General features: G+C 52.1%; 10 protein-coding genes across 10 annotated transcripts; 3 read left to right on the plus strand and 7 right to left on the minus strand.

The window, feature by feature from the left end:
• Nucleotides 1-197: 197 nt before the first annotated feature.
• PV05_02625 (uncharacterized protein) lies at nucleotides 198-2,036 on the minus strand (the record flags this gene model as incomplete). The annotated part of the gene is made up of 1 exon (XM_013463205.1): nucleotides 198-2,036. The coding sequence occupies one exon, from the start codon at nucleotides 2,034-2,036 to the stop codon at nucleotides 198-200; it is 1,839 nt and encodes a 612-aa protein (XP_013318659.1).
• A 378-nt stretch (nucleotides 2,037-2,414) lies between these two features.
• PV05_02626 (uncharacterized protein) lies at nucleotides 2,415-4,353 on the minus strand (the record flags this gene model as incomplete). The annotated part of the gene is made up of 5 exons (XM_013463206.1): nucleotides 2,415-2,761; nucleotides 2,822-3,531; nucleotides 3,591-3,630; nucleotides 3,680-3,934; nucleotides 3,984-4,353. 5 exons carry the CDS (start codon nucleotides 4,351-4,353, stop codon nucleotides 2,415-2,417), a joined length of 1,722 nt encoding a protein of 573 aa, XP_013318660.1.
• Nucleotides 4,354-4,762: 409 nt separating this feature from the next.
• PV05_02627 (uncharacterized protein) lies at nucleotides 4,763-6,439 on the plus strand (the record flags this gene model as incomplete). Its single annotated transcript, XM_013463207.1, has 2 exons — nucleotides 4,763-5,777; nucleotides 5,829-6,439. The coding sequence occupies 2 exons, from the start codon at nucleotides 4,763-4,765 to the stop codon at nucleotides 6,437-6,439; spliced, it is 1,626 nt and encodes a 541-aa protein (XP_013318661.1).
• Nucleotides 6,440-6,887: 448 nt separating this feature from the next.
• On the plus strand, nucleotides 6,888-9,625 carry PV05_02628 (uncharacterized protein). The gene is made up of 3 exons (XM_013463208.1): nucleotides 6,888-7,626; nucleotides 7,688-8,604; nucleotides 8,660-9,625. The coding sequence occupies exons 1-3, from the start codon at nucleotides 6,897-6,899 to the stop codon at nucleotides 9,053-9,055; spliced, it is 2,043 nt and encodes a 680-aa protein (XP_013318662.1). The 5' UTR covers nucleotides 6,888-6,896; the 3' UTR covers nucleotides 9,056-9,625.
• PV05_02629 (uncharacterized protein) lies at nucleotides 9,089-10,524 on the minus strand (the record flags this gene model as incomplete). The annotated part of the gene is made up of 2 exons (XM_013463209.1): nucleotides 9,089-9,960; nucleotides 10,032-10,524. 2 exons carry the CDS (start codon nucleotides 10,522-10,524, stop codon nucleotides 9,089-9,091), a joined length of 1,365 nt encoding a protein of 454 aa, XP_013318663.1.
• Nucleotides 10,525-11,218: 694 nt separating this feature from the next.
• Nucleotides 11,219-13,829, minus strand: PV05_02630 (uncharacterized protein). Its single transcript, XM_013463210.1, has one exon. The coding sequence runs from the start codon at nucleotides 13,651-13,653 to the stop codon at nucleotides 11,269-11,271; it is 2,385 nt and encodes a 794-aa protein (XP_013318664.1). The 5' UTR covers nucleotides 13,654-13,829; the 3' UTR covers nucleotides 11,219-11,268.
• Nucleotides 13,824-15,881, minus strand: PV05_02631 (uncharacterized protein). The gene is made up of 3 exons (XM_013463211.1): nucleotides 14,929-15,881; nucleotides 14,574-14,874; nucleotides 13,824-14,523 (listed from the first exon to the last, which is right to left on the minus strand). The coding sequence occupies exons 1-3, from the start codon at nucleotides 15,217-15,219 to the stop codon at nucleotides 14,180-14,182; spliced, it is 936 nt and encodes a 311-aa protein (XP_013318665.1). The 5' UTR covers nucleotides 15,220-15,881; the 3' UTR covers nucleotides 13,824-14,179.
• Nucleotides 15,882-16,152: 271 nt separating this feature from the next.
• PV05_02632 (uncharacterized protein) lies at nucleotides 16,153-17,869 on the plus strand. Its single transcript, XM_013463212.1, has 2 exons — nucleotides 16,153-17,266; nucleotides 17,327-17,869. Exons 1-2 carry the CDS (start codon nucleotides 16,859-16,861, stop codon nucleotides 17,666-17,668), a joined length of 750 nt encoding a protein of 249 aa, XP_013318666.1. The 5' UTR covers nucleotides 16,153-16,858; the 3' UTR covers nucleotides 17,669-17,869.
• Nucleotides 17,870-17,877: 8 nt separating this feature from the next.
• PV05_02633 (uncharacterized protein) lies at nucleotides 17,878-18,200 on the minus strand (the record flags this gene model as incomplete). Its single annotated transcript, XM_013463213.1, has 2 exons — nucleotides 17,878-18,023; nucleotides 18,080-18,200. 2 exons carry the CDS (start codon nucleotides 18,198-18,200, stop codon nucleotides 17,878-17,880), a joined length of 267 nt encoding a protein of 88 aa, XP_013318667.1.
• A 436-nt stretch (nucleotides 18,201-18,636) lies between these two features.
• PV05_02634 (uncharacterized protein) lies at nucleotides 18,637-18,957 on the minus strand (the record flags this gene model as incomplete). The annotated part of the gene is made up of 1 exon (XM_013463214.1): nucleotides 18,637-18,957. The coding sequence occupies one exon, from the start codon at nucleotides 18,955-18,957 to the stop codon at nucleotides 18,637-18,639; it is 321 nt and encodes a 106-aa protein (XP_013318668.1).
• Nucleotides 18,958-19,151: the final 194 nt, after the last annotated feature.

Consider the following 19,151-nt stretch of genomic DNA (forward strand, 5'->3'; position numbering starts at 1 on the left):
CTTCGTGGGGTTCTGAAGGAATGTAGACATTGTAATCGTATCAGCAGACACGGCTAGTGAGGCTTCAGATGATAGCCCAGGTGACCTCACAGACGAGGCTGGAGACCGCAAACACTGCAACACAAATGAGGACAATGACCGCAAGCTCATTGGAATGGGGTCCCCAACACACAGTATTTGGTTATTAGGCTTCTCAGTTAGAGCTTTGCCCTAGAAACTGACCGAGACAACACTATCTGATCCCAATCCAAAGCCTTTTTCGCAGCTTGAAAGGCTTTCAATCCGACTGCAGCCTCATTATCCGGGCGCATCATGCGGTCAAACAGCCCTTTGATACCCGCTTCCTGAGCGTTGCCTCCAGCATGTGCCCACCCAAGCCTCACCAGCTCTTTGCTCATTTGCGACGCTTGGGGGCCTGCGATCTTTAATTGTCCAAGGTATAAGTCAAGCTCGTCAGATAGAAGCCCAGGCTCATCCACGACTCGTGCTAACAGACCGAGGGACTTCAGCTCCGTGACAGATATTGGACGTGCCGAAAGCATTGCTTCTCTCGCGAAGGCGAGGCCCCATTCTCGAACAACATATTTTGAAATCGTCGCCGGGCATAAACCGAGCTTCACCTCGCTGAGCGTGACGGTCGCCGACTTGGCAGCGATCCTGATATCGCATGCAAATGCTAAGCCGACACCTCCACCGAATGCAGGACCATTGATGCATGCAATGGTCACTTGTGGTGCATTGTCAATAGTTTCAAAAAGTCGGTGCAGTCGCTCGTACTGTGCATCACTTGCGGCCTTCGACTGAGCAACTGGGGATGACCCTTTGCCCAAGTCCATCCCAGCACAGAAATACTTTCCAGACCCTGTTATCGCTATTCGCGTGATTGTCGCATCAATCTTTGCCTCCTCGAAGATCTGCGTCAAGTCGGCAATCATTGACGTCGTAAGTGTGTTGCTTGACTGTGGCCGATGCAAAATAACCTTGAGATTGACTCCGGATCGATAAATCTGGAGATCTTCTGTCTCTTTGTACAAATTCCACGCAAGACGAGGCTTTCCATTCTTTTCGGATGATGATAAATCAATTTTGACGGCCACAGGCCTGGCAAATCGCGTCGCCAACGCCATCCCAGCTCGACTGCCGTTCGGTTTCCTGAGCTGTGCTGAAATCCAATTCCCCACCTCGACGAGCTTGGGAAGATTGACTCCCGTCTGGATACCAGCCTGCTTGAAAAGATACACCAAATCTTCTGTGGCAGAATTCCCCTTGGCGCCAGGCGCAAACGGACACCCTCCGAGACCACCGACACTGCTATCGAAGACACGAACTCCGCACATGTACGCCTGCCACACGTTGCTCACCGCTTGTCCATAGGTATCGTGAAAATGGCCCGCGAGCTTCGACACTGGTACTCCATGCTGCTGCAGGAACTCAAGCAAACTCTGGACATCCGACGCGGTGCCGACTCCCAAGGTGTCGCCCAAGCTGACCTCATAGCATCCCATATCGAGCAACTCCTTGACAACATCTAGCACGGCTTTTTGTGGTGTCGGCCCATCGAATGGATCCGCAAAAATGCACGAGATATATCCCCGGACTGCAAGCCCGTCATTGACCGCTCTTGATGCCACTTGTCTCGCCCTATCCAGCCCTTGGCGGACACTCGCGTTGATATTGGCTTTACTAAACCCTTCGCTTGCACTCACAAACACTGCGACTTCCCTCACTCCACACCGAGTTGCAATCTCGAGTCCCTTCACGTTCGGTATCAAAACGGGTAGTCTCAATCTGTGATCCTTGATCAACGCTTGAATGCGTCGGTCGCCCAACAACGCCTGACAATCTGCCAGTTGTGGGGTGGCGCGCGGTGAGACAATAGATGTTATTTCGATAGTGTCGAGGCCAGTTTCCCTTAGACGCGATATCAATTCGAGTTTTTTCTGTGTCGGTATGCTGCTCTTGATATTCTGAAGACCATCTCGTGGCCCGACTTCCACGATGCGGACTGCCTCGGAGGTGAATGTGCTTTGTGTCATTCTGTTCAAAGGACATTGGATAGTAAGCAGGTCAGAACGGCGGCAGTAAGCACCGCTTGTAATGAACGGCTGCTGAGCAGAGCATCGGGGTATATACCTATGGCAAGGCCTGCTTACTGTGCTAAACGGCCGGCTTGAGAGCATGGGGTTCTGGGCTTCTGCTCAATCACACCGAGTACCGGGGTACTAGGAAGCAGCCGTGGTAGCACGTGAAGTTGACCCGAGGCTGGCCGTGCCAGGGATGTCCTCGGTGGATGTGGGGACGGATCTGAGCCGTGCCTCGTTCACACTTGCATATTCCGAGGTTAGAGAGTGTAAGCATTCGCCCTCGCTCGGTAGAGGCTGTTCTTTGTCTTATTGTATGTCCCGTTCAGCGCATTACAGTCTCGCTTTTGGCTTCTGCCTTGCTACTAGCCGGTTACCAATCAAGCGCAGAATGTGTTTTTGGTGTTTCCCGCTGCCCGTCTTCGGAAAATCGTTCCCGACACCTTCATCGCCAATCCAGAAGACATGTTTTGGCGCTTTGTGTGAGCCCAAGGTCTTTCTTACCCACTGGTTAATCTCGAGTGCACTGGGTCTGGTGATTATTCCTTTCTTGATAGCTAAGAATGCGGCAACTTCTTCACCATATCGATCGTCTTTGGTGGCAACGACACTCACGTCGTCGACAGCAGGGTGTTCAAGGATGCGTTCTTCGATCTCGAGAGGGAAAATGTTTTCGCCGCCTGAGAAGCTGCCGTTAGGCACCGAGCGCCAAATCAGACTGAGAAGAGAACGAAACATACCTCTGATAATGATGTCTTTGATGCGTCCAGTGACCATGCAGTATCCATCATTGTCAATGACACATTCATCTCCAGTGTGCATCCACAAGACGCCTTCATTATCCCTCCTCATGACCTCGTTAGTCTTCTCTGGATTGTTGTAATAACCCTTTTGCAGGGCATATCCACTGGTGCACAGCTCACCCGCAACACCTCTTGGTACAATTTTACCATTCCTATCCACCACTTTCGCCGCAGTGTGTGGCAAGACTCGCCCGACAGTCTTGGTTCGTCGTTCTTCCGAGTCGTCAAGCGAAGTGATGAATGTCACAGGGCTGGTTTCCGTCATGCCGTAAGCTATTAACATCCTCTTGACGCCAAATTCCTGCTCTAGGCGCTTCATTACAGGGGCAGGTACCGATGATCCAGCTGCCACACCTGTCCGAACGGATGTAATTTTGTATTTCTTTTTCTGATTTGCCTCGATTTCGGCGATGAACATCGTCGGCACGCCATATAATGCGGTACACTTCTCCTCATGCAGGGCATCAAGGACCAAGTGGGCGTCAAACTGATCACACGGGAACACGATGGTGCTTCCATGGGTGACTGAGCCCAGAAATCCCATCACTAGCCCGAAGCAATGGAAGAGCGGAGGCGGACAGCAAACACTGTCAGATGGGACGAGTCTCATTGCGTCGCCGAGAAACCGTCCGTTATTGATAATGTTCCTTTGTCAATGGTTAGCAACAGGTGCATTCCCAGATATCAGAAGGTTAGGCATACTCACTTGTGACTCAACATGGCTGCTTTGGGAGCCCCAGTAGTTCCTGTCATTGTCAAACTCCGCCACAGGGAGTTGCCGACGACGCTGCTTACCTGAAGTAAATTGTAGATTGACAATGTCCTCACACCGTACCTGACTTTCGGCCTGGTTCAAAGTTGCTCTGCTGATAGAGTGCCGCCCGGCCACAAATGTCGAGTATGAGGTCATATTTGTATGCGAAGCCTCTGAAGCAACGCCGCTCGAGAGCAAGACAATAGGCATATTGGTGGTATTCTTAGTCAATGCATCGATATGTGGCGCCAGGCTCCTCGTGCCGATCTTCTGAGCAATGAAGAGAAGCTTGCAAGCTAGGACTATGATCAGCTCAGTGCTCAGCGCGCTAGTCGTACAACTTACGGACCACCTGAAGAGCATTCACCACCTCTTTTGGGCTGTAGGTGTTGTTGAGGACGACGAATGGACAGCCTATCCGCGCAGCAGCTAGGAACGTCTCAATATATTGATAGCAATTGCCTGCCATGATTGCAACACAATCTCCATGCTTTAATCCGCTAGCCAACATTGACCTTGCAACTTCTTCGCTCCGTTGGGCAAGGTCTTGGTAAGACAGCCTCTGCCGTTGCCATGAGAAGATCGTAGCGGTATGATTGCCAAATTGTGCGGCTTGCATGGTGATGAGCTCACCCATTGTATAGTTCCATAGTTCTGGTGTTCGTGGCCCCGTGACCAAGGATGGTGATGGTGAGGATGATTGTGCATGTTGCATGATTCTGGTTGTGTTTGTCGACGGCGAAGACATGTTGCCATATGCTATGGCTGACAAGAATCTCGAGACCAAGATTGCTTGCACCACTAAAGGTACTCTGGGAAGCAGTAATATGCAGAAGCCTTGCTGACTAGGCCGAAGACGTGACGATGCACGACGATTGGTTGGTGAGTTCATCCCCTTCAAGGCTCGCGGCCTCCGAAACCGCCCGCCGCGCCCGGCCCGTCCTCGACCTCACCACTCCGGAATGGCGATCTTGCGTCGAGTGTGGTTCTGCCTCGGTGCATCCTGTGAGAACCAACACTCAGTACTTTTTGCTAGTGGTCGTGGTCAAAATGCAAGCTGGAACAGCTCGGTCGTGCATTACTGTCGAGTTGAATGCACCACCGATACCACTGAATCCTTCACAATGTCGTTGCCAGATTCCTTCCCAGTGGTAGATTCTGTGCTTGATCTCCAGCAACCACAGTACAAATTAAATCGAGATGCCTGGACACAGGTCATGGACGAGTTCGCTGTAAACCTCAAAAGCACGACATCACAAGGAAGTACGCAATCCATCAACAGACATGAAGACAGGGGACAACTGCTGGCGCGAGACAGGATAGCATTGCTGCTAGATCCGGGATCCTCGTTTTTGGAACTTGGTTCGTTCGCCGGGTTTGGTTTGGAAGATTCAAGCCCATGCGCCAGCCTTCTCGCAGGGATTGGCAGCATCAACGGCAGGATCTGTCTCATCCTCTCACACATCGCGACTCAGAGTGGCGGTGCTTGGAACGAATTGACCGTGCTCAAGCAGAATCGAGTGACGGAGATCGCCAACGAGAACGACCTACCATTAATTGCCCTTGTGCAGTCGGCGGGAGTGTTTTTGCCACAACAGTTCCGTGTCTTTCACAAAGGCGGCCAAATTTTCCGGGATCTCGCGGTACGCACCCAGAACGGACAGTCATCATGCGCCGTGGTTTTTGGATCCTCAACCGCAGGAGGAGCGTATCATCCTGCACTTTCTGACTACACGATCTTCGTAGAGAATCAGGCTCAGGTTTTCCTGGCCGGTCCTCCTCTCGTCAAGATGGCCACAGGAGAGGCCATCGGCGCTGAGGAGCTCGGTGGCGCTCGAGTACACGGCAGCATTACTGGCTTAGCTGACCATGTGGCTGTTGATGAGTTCGATGCAATTCGGAAAACTCGCGAATGGGTCGCATTGCTAAGACCACCACGTAGTCGGATAACGCAGGCGTTGCATCCGGTGTTGGCTCCGCGATATCCGATCGAGGACATATTTGCCTTGGTCAATCCAGATATCCGGAAACCGTTTGACATGAAGGAAGTCGTCTTGAGATTGGTCGACGACTCGCGGCTAGCGATCTTCAAGCCAGAGTTTGGACGTAGCTTGCTCACGGGCTGGGCTCGGATTATGGGTATGTCGTGTCAAGTGTGTGCGAAATTGGGGTATTAGCTGACAAGCACAGGGATGCCTCTTGGAATCGTGGCGAACCAGACGCCCATCATCAATCCTGACGAGGCCATGAAAGGCGCACAGTTTGTTCGTATGTGCAACCAGGAGAATACGCCAATCTTGTTCCTTCACAATGTGACGGGATTCATGGTCGGATCCAAAGTTGAGCACGCCAGCATCATCAAGAAGGGAGCCCAGTTCGTGTCAGCCGTCAGCTGTTCCAAAGTACCGCACATTTCGATCATCCTCGGAGCTTCTTATGGTGCTGGAAACTACGCCATGTGTGGACGAACGTATAAACCACGCTTCATGTTCACCTGGCCGATTGGACGGTGCAGTGTGATGGGGGCTGAGCAGCTTTCCGGCGTCATGGAACAGGTCGAGGCCAACAGCGCAAAGAGTAAAGGAATAGATCTGAATCCCGAGCAGGTGCGAGAGCGAACTCGGCGACATCGAGATGAGGTGGAACGAGACTCTAGTTGTTATAGGACGAGTGCCGTCCTCATAGATGACGGTATCATCGATCCTCGGGACACCCGCGATGTGCTGGGAATGTGTCTTGAGATTGTGCAAACACCAGGCGTGGAGGGCACGGCCGGACACAGAGCTTTGGCAAGGATATGATTTTAGGCGAAGACTGATCCAGCTGCAGTTGGCCTAGCGAAGTCTAGTCTCTAGCGTAGCAAGAAATAAATATGTAAGGTACATTTTGGATATGCTGGTGGAGGGAGTGACAATTGATTGAGAAGCAGCCACCAGTGCCCGGGTACTTGTGGTTAGTGATGTGCACTACGGGGTTCCCCCACGAGATCCCCCGTGGCGCCCCGCAATGGAACTGATAGGCGCTAATAGGCACTGGATGGCACTGAGTATGGGCACCAGTGGGCACCAGTAGGCACCTAGGTACCTAGGTACCTAGGTATGGGTTAGTAGGGCCGCCTGGACGGAAATATGATGATCCGGCTCGCCTGGCCCAATGCCTAGACTTTCATTTCCCATCTGACCTTGGCGCTTTCTCTCGGCCTCTTCGATGATTTATTTCTCATCCTCCCCATCTCATTGAATTGATACTGTACGTACCATGGATGAGGGCCGCGAGGCAAAGAGGGCTCGTCAAGCATGCCTCAACTGCAGAAGAAAGAAAACCCGCTGCTCAGGAGAGAAGCCTGTGTGCGCGTTCTGTGCTCGACTCAAGCAACCTTGCACTTGGAACGACGGAAGCACCTCGCCCAGTTCTTACGCGAATGCCCCAACAGCAAGAGTGTCCTCCTCTGCAGAGGCAAATCTCGCCGCTCGTGTGGCTCTGCTAGAGTCACGCCTCAATTTCCTCGACGCCGATATTCCTTTCGACCTCTTCGCTCCCTTTACCACCACGAGCCCTGGCGTTCGAGAAGTACCGAGCATTGGCAATAGCAATGGCACGGGTCAGCCAGACTCGGCCAACGGCATCACCTCCACGGCGGCCCCACGCAACGACTTTGACTCTCTTCCCGACGACGAGACTTTGCACAGCCTGGTCGATGTCTATTTTGATTACTGCCACAACCAACCCTACGCGTATTTCCACGAGGCAGTGTTTCGTCAAGATTTCGACGCTCATGTAGTGCCCGAGTATTTGTTGTATGCTTTTGCGGCCACAGCCTGTCGGTTCTCTGACGATGAATTCTACCGGGACCGCCAAAATGAAGCCATCGATGCCTACACAAGAACATCCTGGAGCCAGATCTCCGAGCAGTTCTTCTCTCACACGGACAGCCTCAAAGTCGCTATGGTTCAAGCATTAAGTATGCTGTCCACGATAGATTTTGCTGGTAGGTTTATTCCAAGTCGATTGGAAGTGTTGGTCCTAATCACTTTCTGAAATGAGTGCAGCCGGCCGTACGAAGCTTGGCTGGGTCAAATTGGCTCTTGCAGTGCGTTTCGCACAGGCGTTGAGGTTGAATGAAGAACCTGACCCGCAACTTCCGGTCCATGAACAAGAAGAACGTCGACGGACATTCTGGTCTCTGTACCTTCTCGACGTGTTGATGTCGGTCGGACCGAATCGACCGCCTTCATTCCTAGACGAAGACTGTACCCTCAGCCTTCCCTGTCATGAGGACTCGTTCAGAGACGGCCTTACCGACTGTGTCATTCCGACTCTGACCACCATAATCGACCATGACAACTTTTCCAATCTCCAGAATCTTGATTGGTTCCCTTGGACGATCCTGATGGCTTCTGCCCTTGGTCGATTGATTCGGTACAGCTTGAAACATGCGCTCGTCGGTGGCCATGTTCTTTGGGATCCGCGATCGAAATACTATGGCGTCCACAAAATCCTACTACAATTTGAGAGCCATTCCCCATGTACCTTTGGAAGCACAGGATCGGTGCTGCGTCAGAACCTGGCTCTCGACGGATCGCTAAGACAGTCAAGAGTCGGCCACCTCATCTTCTCCCATGCCCTGTTTCACGTCAACCATTGCCTTCTGAATCACCCATTCATCCTATATCGATTCTTCCACACTTACACAGTACCTGTCCCACTAAGCTTTGCCCAGGAAGCCCTCCAAAGGTGTCACAACCATGCTACAGGATTGCTCAACCTGCTTCAAGAGGTAGCTTCATTCGGACCCCTCGCACACCCAAGCTTTTACGGATATTGCGGAATGGCTGCAGGTGTCATCAGTCGACTCTTTGAGCACCACGAAGACGCTGGTACATCCAAAACCTCCAAGGAAAATTCTCAAGCTGCTCAACGTCTTATGGAAGCCAAGCCGGTGAGATGGGCCCATGTTGGGCATATGGTGGGTACAAGCTATGAATATGGCGGTCGCGAACGATGGACTAATGCAATCCCAGGCAACGCTCCTACGATCCTTTGTGCCCGACGACAACATCGCCAAAGCGCTGGTGAACCCGGTCAATTTATCGAAGAAAACGTCCGTTCCTCACGGAATGTTTCTCTGGCATCTACTTGACTACGCATGGCTTCCTCGAGCAAACTCCTCCGGTGCACCCTCGTCTTCTCTGGCGGACCTGCTTCCCAAGATCGTACAGCAACCATCCGATCCGGCATATTATACGAATGCAACTACAGCAAGTCCTCCCGGTGTTCCTTGCGATAGACAAGCCACGATCCTCCCGAATTATGCTCATGTACTGGGCGGAGATATGGGCGCAATCTTGTCGCAAGCACTGGGCAACGACCCTCTGCCACGGCCAGACGATCTCGGCGAACAGTCGAGTATATTCTGACGAGATCCGCCATGTAACCACAACGTCGTTCATTCAGAGCTTGCTTGACCTTACAGACGCAATCCTCTGCAACTCCTTTGTCTCCAATTTGACTGCAAGATCACTGAGAATCTCATCACTTCCTCCACCAACGACCATAACGCGCACATCACGGCTGATCTGCTCGATTCGGGCACCTTTGCCACCTCTCTGATAGCCTGCACCGCCCATGATCTGTTGAGCTTCACGGTTGACACGCTCCAATGCTCGGCCGGCACTAGTCTTCAGAGTGGCGATCATCCCACCGATGTTGAGGTCGACCTGCTGAGCTTCTTCCACGCCGGATCCTACCATGACGGCACCTCCCTGGCGAAGCAGTGCTTTGCGTTTCCTTTCGTGCTCTACCATGTACACCAGGGATTCCATATACGCATGGACGGGCTCGATATCGCGCGCAAACCCGGCAATCTTGGCTGCTATGACCTGATTTGAGATCAACGGCTTTCCAAACGTTTCCCGTTTGGTCGCGTGGCTGTAGGAGTCTTCGGCGCAGACTCGTGCCATGCGCAGGGATGTGCACGCGAGCCACAGTCTTTCATGGTTGAAATTGGACATGATGATATCGAACCCTCGATTTTCTTGCCCCAGCAGATTCGACACGGGCACCTCGACGTCGTCAAACTCGATATATGTGGACCCGCTGGCATTGACGCCGGAATTTTCCATCTTCTTGCACGTAACGCCTTTCGCCTTCATCGGAACCATCAGTGCAGAGATGCCCTTTCGGCCTGGTCCTCCAGTCCGTACTGCCGCCGTACAATAATCGGCAAAGATGCCGTTCGTGATCCATTTCTTGCTGCCATTGACAATGTATTTGTCTCCTTGCCGTTCGGCCGTGGTCAATAGTCCTGCAACATCGGAACCAGCTAATCACCGAACATCCAAACGTCAGCCATAAGGGGCAAAAAGGGGGCCATTTGGTTTTGCTGGCACTCACCATCGGGCTCGGTGACACCCAAGCAGAATCGCGACCGCCCAGCAAGCATGTCCGGCAGAAAGCGCGCCTTCTGCTCATCGGACCCGAAATTGATGACGGGCGGCGCACCGATCGAGTTCCCACAACTCAACGCCCAGATCACGCCCAGATATCCGCATCTTGCGACCTCGTCGATGACGATCAGATCATGAAATCCATCCCAGTCCTCCGGGTCGATGTCGCCCGGAAGTCGTTGGCCCAGAGTCCTGATCTGCTGCACGGCAAGCGGGTACACCGAGACAGCCATGTACCCGAGCCTGGCGTGGTTGAGGATGACTTGCTGCGGCACGGAACCTTGAGCCTCCCATTCGGCGCAGAACGGCGTGATGTGCGTAGACACGTACTCACGAGCCTCGCGCTGCAGGCGGCGGTGGCCTTCATTGTAGTAAGGGCTGATATCGCGAGAGAGCCAGGGAGGGTCGGCGTAGGGTGCCGTGGAAATGCTTGCGGACATGGTTGGGAATATTAGAGTCTCGACACGGTGGTGGAATGATCTTGTCACACAATGTTGTCGGATGCTAGGGTTGGGAGATGCTGTACAGTTTTCTGTCTGCTAGTGTGATGTCTAGTTGACTGCGGATTGTCCTCATTATGGACCCTCGTTTTTGGCATGGGCAAGGTAAATCCGAGCGCGGTGACGGCGGCTACGCAAAAACCGTTTACTTGCCCCGGGCTTGCCTCTGCTTGCCTGGACTCACCAAGCGTCATTGAACCGAGGCCCAAAAGGCCTGGTGCACCATAACTGGAGCCGAGCATGGCGGTACTCCAGTCATCCAACCCGCCGAGGGTCATGGAATACTGGATTGGCAGATCCATGCTTATGTCCTGGGGTCCAGCCTCACTGAAACGAAGCCGTGTCACGGGCCGGGTCGCGGTTGTGCGGATCTCCGGGGAAACAAAGGCCCAGCATTCCACCCAAAGCCACCACAGTAGAGAGTAAGCTACTTCGTGAATCTTGGTCGAAGAAAGATCTGGAGTAGACTATCCGTAGTTTACTCAGTATTCGCGTCCAAAGGAAGCCAAAAGCTGCAGATGGCCTACTCGAATCAAGGGACTCGCTTCGTGGCTACATCAACGCCCCGAACGTAGGCGCTTTGCCGATACCTGAAGGTGCTCGAATAAGTGTTGCTCTAATCATGGCATGTTCTATAACCACAAAGCTCGTCCTGATATAGACATACATACATCGAAACCTCATTCATTCCACCCAGCAAAGAACCACGCCATCATCCACACCGTCACCCTGCTTGACGCTCGTCATAAACTTCCCATCCGCATTGACGATGATGTTTGTCTCCATCTTCATACTCTCAATGACCATGACCGTCTCACCATTCTTAACCTCTTCTCCATTCTTTTTCAGCACGGACAAGATTTTACATGGCATGGGACTCTTGATGGACTTCGCAGACACCCCACTCGCAGCCCCAGTGCCGGAAGCAACCAATTCGGCTCGTAGACTTTCCATGTAGTTCAACAGACTGTAACATTTGTACTCCAACCAGGTACCTAGCGCCGGGAAGTGGCATAGCACAGATTGACATGAGCCTGCAGAGTTGGCGGCGTTGATATCAGCATCGGTTGCCATGTACGCGTGGATGGTGGACTGGTTAATTGTAACGCCGACCATGGCTGTTCTCCACGACGGGCTGATGCTGCTGAGACTTCCCTCAGTAGAGACCAGCGGCTTCCAGTTTGTCAGAGACACGGTGTATGAAGGAGCATCCACAAGTGTTTGGTCTCTGAGCTTGTGGCTGATGGAGTGATAGCGACGGGACATTTCAAGGGCGGTCGAGCCTCTCTCTTGACATTGTTCTTCAAGCTCGGAGACCGGGATCAGGGTGACTTTGTATTTCGTCTTGTCTCGGGCGTTAACCAGACTCCAGATGGACAACATTGGAGGCTGGTGAGACGATGAATCATTCGGAACGATAATGAGACTGTCGACGTTGACAGAGTCGAAGCATTGATTTCGAAATGCTTGACGGACATGAGCAAACGGCTTGCTTGCACTAGCGGTACCAGAAAGTTGATGAAGAACTAGCCCCGGCACAAGTGAGAGCATTGAGACCATCCGAGGAGCGGTTGTCGAATGCGGGTTCTTCAACAGCGCAGTTAGGTTGTTTGGGATCAGCGATGTTGTGTATGCTGGATCTTGGAAGCTGTCATGTGCAAGACATGCTTGAAGGAATAGCTGGTTTGTCCTCACCCCAGCGCAGACAGTATTGGACATCACTTTGATCATCTTCGTGACCGCCATCGCTCTTGTGGGTGCCCAGACGACGATTTTCGCAATCATGGAGTCAAAATAAATCGACACTTTTGATCCGGTAGTTACCGCCGTCTCGAAACGGACATCCCTTGATCCTGCCTGATGGTGTGCTTCTCGCCATAACCGAATGGTACCGTGCTCCGGCAGAAAATCGTTGGCTGGGTTCTCGGCACATAATCGACATTCGATCGCATGACCATGCTGTGGTATTCGTTGTAGGTAGGGGATATCACTGAACCGTCCACCAGCAGCAACGAACAGCTGCATTGCCACAATGTCCATCCCTGTAACCTCCTCGGTAATGGGATGCTCGACCTGTAGCCGCGTATTTACCTCGAGGAAATAGAAATGCCCGGTTTTCGCATCGACGACAAATTCGACCGTTCCTGCTCCTTCATAACCGATAAGTTTGCCAATCCGGACTGCCACTGCACACATTCTCCGTCTCTGTTCGGGGGTCAGGAATGGCGATGGAGTTTCCTCAATGATTTTCTGGTGGCGCCGTTGCACTGAACATTCTCTTTCCCATAGTGACAGAACGTTGCCGTGGCCGTCACCGATGATCTGAACCTCGACATGTTTCGCAGCCTCGATATACTTCTCCAGGATACAGTCGCTCGACCCAAATGATCGCTTGGCTTCGGATTGTGCGCGAGCCAATTCAGTCGCCAGATGAGACTTTTCGCGAACGATCCTCATTCCACGGCCACCGCCTCCAGCCGACGCCTTTAGCATGACAGGGTACCCAACCTTCTCAGCAGCCGCTTGAAGGTCGTCAATATTCTGTTCTGAGCCTGTGAATCCGGGTATTAATGGGACCTCTGGGGCGTGCTTCCTCAGATAATCTTTCGAATTCCGCTTATCACCCAGTGTAGCCATGGCCTCAGACCCAGGCCCAATGAAAATCATCCCAGCTTGTCGAACTGCGTCTGCAAATTGTTCGTTTTCGCTAAGATAGCCATAACCAGGGTGAACGGCGTCTGCGTTGCTTGATTGAGCAACCTCGACAAGCCGCTGGACATTCAAGAAAGGGTTACCAGCCTCTTGACTGATGCTTCCCAAGTTTATTGCTTCGTCGGCCTCTCCTACATGAAGGGATGTCGAATCTTCCTCAGCATATATGGCAATAGATGTCAGGTCGAGTTTGCGACATGTTGCAATGATCCGGCAGGCTATCTCGCCGCGATTTGCGACAAGAACTCTGACAATTTTTCTCCTGCCATGGTCACCAATGGGTAATGGTGCGACGAACAGCCGCGGTCGAGTCGGAGTTACAGTGTCCTGGTAGGATGCCTTGCCGGGTTGCCTCATGGTGATGATGCTGGAATGAAGGTGTTGAGGAGGGGATAGAGGCTATCCTACTAATTATCAAGCATTGTCATCCAACGACGTCTGGACGTGATCCACGCATGCGAATGCTTCCACAAGCGCTCTCTCTGTTGGCATGGACAGCACCGTTCCATGTGTAGCAAATCAGACGAGGACCGAGGTAGCAAATGTCTGTGAGATCCCGGTTCAGGTCAGGACGGGCCGTGCTACCGAAGCCGCGGACACTTGCTCAGACCCACGCTTCCACATCTCTGCGCAAGTCATGGTGATCTTGACAGCATACAGCAAAGGGAAGTGTTAACTTCTTGCCTATCCGGGGCTCAATCTCGCAAAATCCATTACACTACATATGAGGAAGTGCTCAACGGTCTTCGCCTAGCGTGAACAAAGTCCATCTCTCCTCGAGCAGCACCAACACAAGCTTTTCATCCGTGTAAGCATTTTCAGCCTGCATATGTATAGTTATATTGGGCCCTGCCAGGAAACAGGTTTCAAGCAAGTATCTCGCTCAAGGTGAAGGGGTCCCATGGCTCGCCCTCTGTGCCAATGCCTCCTTGTCCGACGAAGTGCTTCCCACATGGTACCCTGTATTTGGAGGCGCATGCGCGACGTTTGGTCTCGCCGTCTTTTTATGAGGCATCATCATCTGGACCTCGAGATCATCGTAGTCCTGACCAGGGTTCGCGGTGTCCCATTCGAGAGCTTGAAGAAGATAAAAGAATGATGCCGCCACCAGAGCTCCCAGCAACGGCCCGACCCAGTAAATCCAATGGTATCCTGGAAAGTTATGTGTGATCACATCCGGACCGAAAGCGCGAGCAGGATTGATTCCGGCGCCGGTATAGTAGATACCTTGACGGAACAGTTAGCCGCGGCTAAGAATTGGAACCCGCGGGACTTACTGAGCATATGTCCAATGAAAAGCGCAATTCCAATCCCTATGGGTGCGAGAAACGTGGCCTTGTGTTTGACAGCTGCTAGCATGATGACTGAGAAGGCCAACTGCAGTGTTGTGAACATTTCGATGAAGAGGCCTCGAACGATGGAGCAGTCACCACCAAGTCGAACGTTGACAGCCATAGGGCCTGGCAATGTGGCAGACACGGCTCCTGCGGCAGCAATTCCTCCTAACATTTGTGCAAGGAAGACGACAGCACCTCTTGATGCTGGGACAGCCCCAATGAGACAAAGCGTCAGAGTGACCTAGAGGTGAATGAGCATTCTTGTCTGACCAAGGACGAGGCACCGGCTACCTACCGCAGGATTGAACATCCCTCCACTCACTCGATAGAAGAGCCAAACGTTGATGGCAACAGAGCAGCCGAACCCAAGGGCGATGAAGAAGACGACGAGAAGATCTGGTGCAGCATTCGCATCCGTTGGAGGAGGGGTATGTGCCACTTGGGCAATGGCAAACGCGAAGAAGAGGAATAAGAATGTGCCAGCAAGCTCAGCAATGAATGCGGTTAGATTGTTTCGATGAACCTCGGGCAGGAAACCCATCACCGCTCCTGTGCGGCCAAAGTGGAATCTTTTCTTGTATGCCATTGTGTGCGAATGGAATGAAAGTCGGCTAGAGAACCTTGATGTACATCAGTGATGGACAGAGAGACCCTGGGGTCGAGCCGTGTTTATATCACCGAGAAGCGATGTACAAAGCGCCATCTTTGCTTTCTTACTTGTCTCGATTGGTGATGAGTCTAGCCAGTCAGTACGTCTTGCAGAATGGAACATTGCCGGGGCTGCATGAGATTGAGTGAATCGAAAGCCATATGAGAACAGCCCAGTACGTGAAAGCTCCACTGAGATGAGCCTGTGCGCATTGAAGCCCTGGTTTTAAGAGACCGTGCACTCGTGAACAGTTCATCAACCCAGCTGAAGAAAGAAAGCTGCTTGAGCCATTAACCTCTTCGTTATCAAGGCCACCAGGATCGATTGCGGCGACCATTCATCCTGCAAGCCATAGTGTGATAGTGCTGCCGATCCGCCGAGAGCTATCGGATCTTTCGCTGTGCAAAAGGCCCATCCGTGCGGTCATAAGTGGTTCGTGCTTCGATAAAAGAGCTTGTCCTAGGAAGCGCACAGACGTAGCTGATGGTACTCACTGCAATCACTGCACAACATCTTGTGTATCCCGTGTGTAGAGGAAGGGTTATTGTCATCCAGATGAAGCGACCTGCGTTGGACGGAGTGCTGTCGAACTAGTAGGCATTGGACTTTTCTTCTGGCATTCCAATGGGAGAAGAAATGACTCTCAATCGGCTGCGGCTGCGGCTGCGGCTGCGGCTCCGGCGCTCTCTATTTGTAGTCGTCAAGTGGGTGCTTTGGCTTCGTCTGCCTCTCTCCACGTCACTTGGTTCAGAAAGGCCTCCATGAAGGGCGAGCGGATCTTGCTGCATTTGTAGGTGCCGGCAATGGATCAGCTAGACGGCATAAAGATTCTTCCATACCACCTTACGTGACCTGTCTTCACCCAGCCCATATTACCGTGAGGTCGAAACACCGACGAGAAGCTCCTTGCGGTGTTCGTTTCGTTGCCTACTTACTGCTTCATCGACCTTTTCTTGAGTTGCTGGGTGCGCCGAAATTTGTGTGCCCTCTAGTCTTGGCCTGAGCATGATGTCAACATGGAGCATCTCCCCGCAATTTTCGGAGACGATTCCGGGGTGTCAGGAATGGTGCGAGGAGTCAGCAACCTGGAACTCCAGCAAGTCGATGTTTTCTATGATGCGAATCTTTGAAGTTCTCGAGACACATTTATGATACGAGTCACGAGTTGGCGGATTGGCTGGTTGGCTGGGAATTAACTCCTTCTCCCGCATCACATTGATGTCACTTTTCCTGCAACAACTTTGACGTCGGTTCTTGTCATCAGGTACAGTGACACAGTTAGGTGACAGTGACACTTGAGTGACACGAGTGACCACACCTTCCGGAAGTTGCTTCCTTATTTCTTACCTATTGCTTCCGGCATTATGCTCCTTCTTCTTACCTAGGGTAATGACGATGACCATTTCCTGTCGTATGACTGGCTGGAATCAAGTTGCTGCTGTTGAACACATCCGACAGCAAGTCAACGTCACGGTCTTGGTCACTCGGTGTGGTGCCGTGGCTATATGAATATCATCTCCTGGAGAGCCATGCTCGACACGATTAGGTACCTAGGTATACTAGTATTGTCGACGCGATGCAGGCTCGAAATCTCCTTACTCTGTCGGCACGGGGCCTTCCTCGCCAAATCGTCCGCCTCACTATTCCACGTTCCCAACCTCTCCGACCGATTCTCTCACAGCGACAATGTCTGGCATACTCTACGAATCACGATCAATCACCTGTCAGTAGCCACACCATGACCGGCACCCATGGAGGATCGGTCAGTGAAGCCATCAAGCATGACCATGCCGAACTCAAGGACTACTACGACAAAATCATCAATGCCAAGGACAATGATACCAAGACCCGTTACCAGAATCAGTTTACATGGGAACTTGCTCGCCATTCCATCGGAGAAGAGCTTGTTGTCTATCCAGCCATGGAGCAGTATGTCAAAGATGGGACAGACATGGCGGAGAAGGATCGTATGGAACATAACAGGGTGAGAAACTTCGCAGCGTGATGAAAGATTCCACTTTGGGGCAAAAGCTGACAAGCACAGGTCAAAGAATTGCTCTATGAATTCCAAAAGCTCTCACCCGCCGACGAAGAGTTCCTCCCTACCTTGAAAAGTCTCTGGCAACACCTTAGCAAACATATCGAGGAAGAAGAGAGCCACGACCTACCCATGTTGGAAGAGTCGCTGCCGGCCCACGAAACCGACAGTTTGTCCAGAAGCTTCGCCAGAACCAAGATGTTCGTCCCTACCCGCAGCCACCCCATGGCACCAGACAAGCCACCCTATGAGACTGTTGCAGGGTTGATGGCGGCACCAATTGACAAGTTGGGAGATATGTTCAGGAAGTTCCCCAAAGATGACGAGACTGTTCGAGGGACAAAATGATCTGCAGGATGTGATTCGGTGACAAGTGAAAGAGTGCAGGTCAGCAAAAGGGACACGTGGATGGTATGCATTAATGAGGAGACTAAGATGTCACATCGCCAGACCCAGATTGCGGGTGTCAAAACAGTCGAGTTGTATGCTGTGCTGGAATGTCTCTATCACCTCCTCGTGGCCTCCCGAACTTATCAATAAGAAAATACCTCGTACGATCAATTGCTTTTCTCGTTCTTTCCGCCCAACATGGATTCCACCGATCCTCCGATGCTTCCTTCTGTGGTGAATTGCTTGCCAATGATACCCTCTTTGTCCAATGGTCCGCCAATCTTCTGGGCTGTGCCACCGATTGCTCCAGTTTCTAAAGAGGCGTCAGAATATCAGGAGAGAGTCGCAGGAACATGGAAGAAGGAGTACCTGTGAATTGCTTGCCAATGGCACCCTGCTCGTCAAAGAGTTTAGGCTTAGCTTCGCCGTGGCCGGCAGTGGCAGGGGTTGTGGTTGCACCGGCAGTGCCTTGATTTGCGCGTGAAGACATGGTTGTTGGAGTGGTGTTTGATAGTTACTCGTAATTCTGTGTGAGTGGAAGATCGTCGTTTGGTGATATTTTCGTGGTGTACGGAGTAGAAACTGTTCTTGTCTTGAGGTCCGAAGTTGTTGCTATAAGAATTCAGCGTCATTGCTACGTCATCTTTGGTATTTGAGGAGCCTCGTCTTGATTGGTTGGAGGAATGATGCCGCTGATGCTAGCAAACGCCGAGTAAAATGGCGGATGTGAAAGAGTTGAAGTGCAGAACCATCACAGGCCTTCCAGATGGGTCTACAATACCTTATCTAGGTAGATAGGTATGCTGCGACATCATCTTAGGAGACTCGTGCTACCCAGAACAGCCGTAGCTGGTGACCTTCGCCTTTACCATGCGCATGATGGCGCCATTCATCAACTCACAAAAAGTCAAGGGTAGCGGCTTCACCTAGAGGTAATGTTTCGAGCAGAATCTTGTCGCGGCCTGAAAGATGTGCGGCGTCTCTCGAGTATCTTCGTCGGGATCTGACTTCCTGAAGATTGCACATTCTCTGGCGGGCGTTCGCAGGAATGAGGCACTCAATTCGTCCCGCTGTCGTGTAGGAACACCCGTGGCGCCCGAGAGGCCTTCAGCTTTTCGCCAGTCTTTCCCGGAGGGCGCAGACAGGGCTGAAACTGAGGTGCACAACTTGAGACCTCCCAGCGGGATTTTGTGTGCATACAGTAGCAAAAGGGTTTTGTTGATGCATTCCAATCTCTTGCTTTCCATGTGCTCATATTTCGAGGCATTGTAGGGTCAAGGGGGAGGCAAGGATGATGGTCCAACCGGTCCTGTCGTGTCAGCAGCCACAAGTACGCGCGGCACGACACATAGACTTCGAGTGCTGAAGCAGAATCATGACCGCTCGTTCACATTCCATTCAGACAACATATTGCAGCATCAGAAGCAGGAGGAAAGTAGCC

This window comes from Exophiala xenobiotica (genome assembly GCF_000835505.1).
Source record: "Exophiala xenobiotica strain CBS 118157 unplaced genomic scaffold supercont1.2, whole genome shotgun sequence".
In the NCBI taxonomy this organism is placed as follows: domain Eukaryota; kingdom Fungi; phylum Ascomycota; class Eurotiomycetes; order Chaetothyriales; family Herpotrichiellaceae; genus Exophiala; species Exophiala xenobiotica.